Here is a 1,366-nt window from a genome sequence, read left to right on the forward strand (position 1 = left end):
GATAAACATTCTCTTTCCCATCCTTCTCCTTCTTTCCTCCTTCTTTTTTTGCATTTCCGATCATACAAAGTTCTCCAGACATTATATATTTTTCGCCAAAAAGTTGGGGGGCCCGGGCCCCCCGGCCCCCCCGGTTCCGCCGCCCATGAACATGGGCCATAGTACACATGGGACCAACGGCCTAAACATCTTATCCAAAAGTTACCCTCATCGTAACCTGTCTTTCAGCCCTCCACAACTGAAACAAGGAGAGCTGCGATAGGAAATGAACCGGGGACACTTATAGATCTCCACGTCTCAGCGCGCACACAGTGGCTACCACCGGCCTAGCCGAATGAGCTAGGCCTACTGCTCATTTTAATTAATGTCATGAAGATGTTAATAAATTATTAATGTAATGAACATTAATTATATTGTTATCATTGAAGTTTAATTTCATCCCCCCCTTTTTCTTAGGATGTTCGATGCCAGAGAAACCCGAAAATGGCAACTTCTATTTTACTACCAAAAGAGAGAATAAAATTGGCGGTTTTGTCAAATTCACCTGTGATCCCGGCTTCGATTTGAATGGACAAAAACAAATTAAGTGCCTTAAATCAACAAAAAATTGGGCAACCGAGTTTCCTACATGCGAAATTGGAGGTATGAAAAACACGTTGCAGCACTAAATACAGTAAATAATAGAGTTCTCTCGTAAAATGACCGTCTTACAGTTTCAGTATTTCCTTGCCGGTTAAAACACTCATGTTGTTTTCTCTGTCGAAATTTCAGTTAGATGCCCTACCATCCCCACAACACTCTTGAATGGCTTCGTACAGATAGAACCCGGGGAAATGGTCGTAGGCAAACAAGTTACATTTACGTGCCGCCGTGGTTATTACTTGCCAAAATTTTCTCAACGATTGATCGAATGCCAACAAGATGGTACTTGGACCGATGATGTTCCGGAATGTGTAAGTAAGTACAATACAAAAGGAATTTATGACTAGTGATTTCAACTTATTTTTATTATCAGCTATTGGCTAAGAGGTGGATGTTTTTCTCTCTCTTTTAACGAACTAGAATCAGGTTGCCAGCTACCAGAGGTAGATATAGAGAATGGATTTGTCATCGATGCAAGAAACGGCACGTATTTAGCTAATGATCCATTGTACTACGGGTGTGATGATGGCTACAAAATTAGAGGGAGCTGGCAAGTTTGCAAGCCATCTAAAGGGACATCTGGGAAGTGGGATGGAGACGTACCTAGATGTGAATGTAAGTTTTGTTGGCAAAATAATTATATCCATAATTTTTTTTGGAAAATCAACTTATTCATAATTGATTTGATATACGTAAGTCAATCGACGATATATATACGAGATAT

At 40.3% G+C, this 1,366-nt stretch overlaps 1 protein-coding gene across 1 annotated transcript; it reads left to right on the plus strand.

Annotated features, from left to right (window-relative positions):
* Positions 1 to 456: 456 nt before the first annotated feature.
* Positions 457 to 1,257, plus strand: LOC117106547 (sushi, von Willebrand factor type A, EGF and pentraxin domain-containing protein 1-like; the record flags this gene model as incomplete). The annotated part of the gene is made up of 3 exons (XM_033247927.1): positions 457 to 642; positions 772 to 957; positions 1,063 to 1,257. Coding segments are annotated over 3 exons (567 nt in total), but the record flags the coding sequence as incomplete, so codon positions are not given.
* Between the last annotated feature and the right edge of the window lie 109 nt (positions 1,258 to 1,366).

This window comes from Anneissia japonica, unplaced genomic scaffold (assembly GCF_011630105.1).
Source record: "Anneissia japonica isolate Jap-2015-1 unplaced genomic scaffold, ASM1163010v1 scaffold195598_len1466_cov192, whole genome shotgun sequence".
In the NCBI taxonomy this organism is placed as follows: Eukaryota; Metazoa; Echinodermata; class Crinoidea; order Comatulida; family Comatulidae; genus Anneissia; species Anneissia japonica.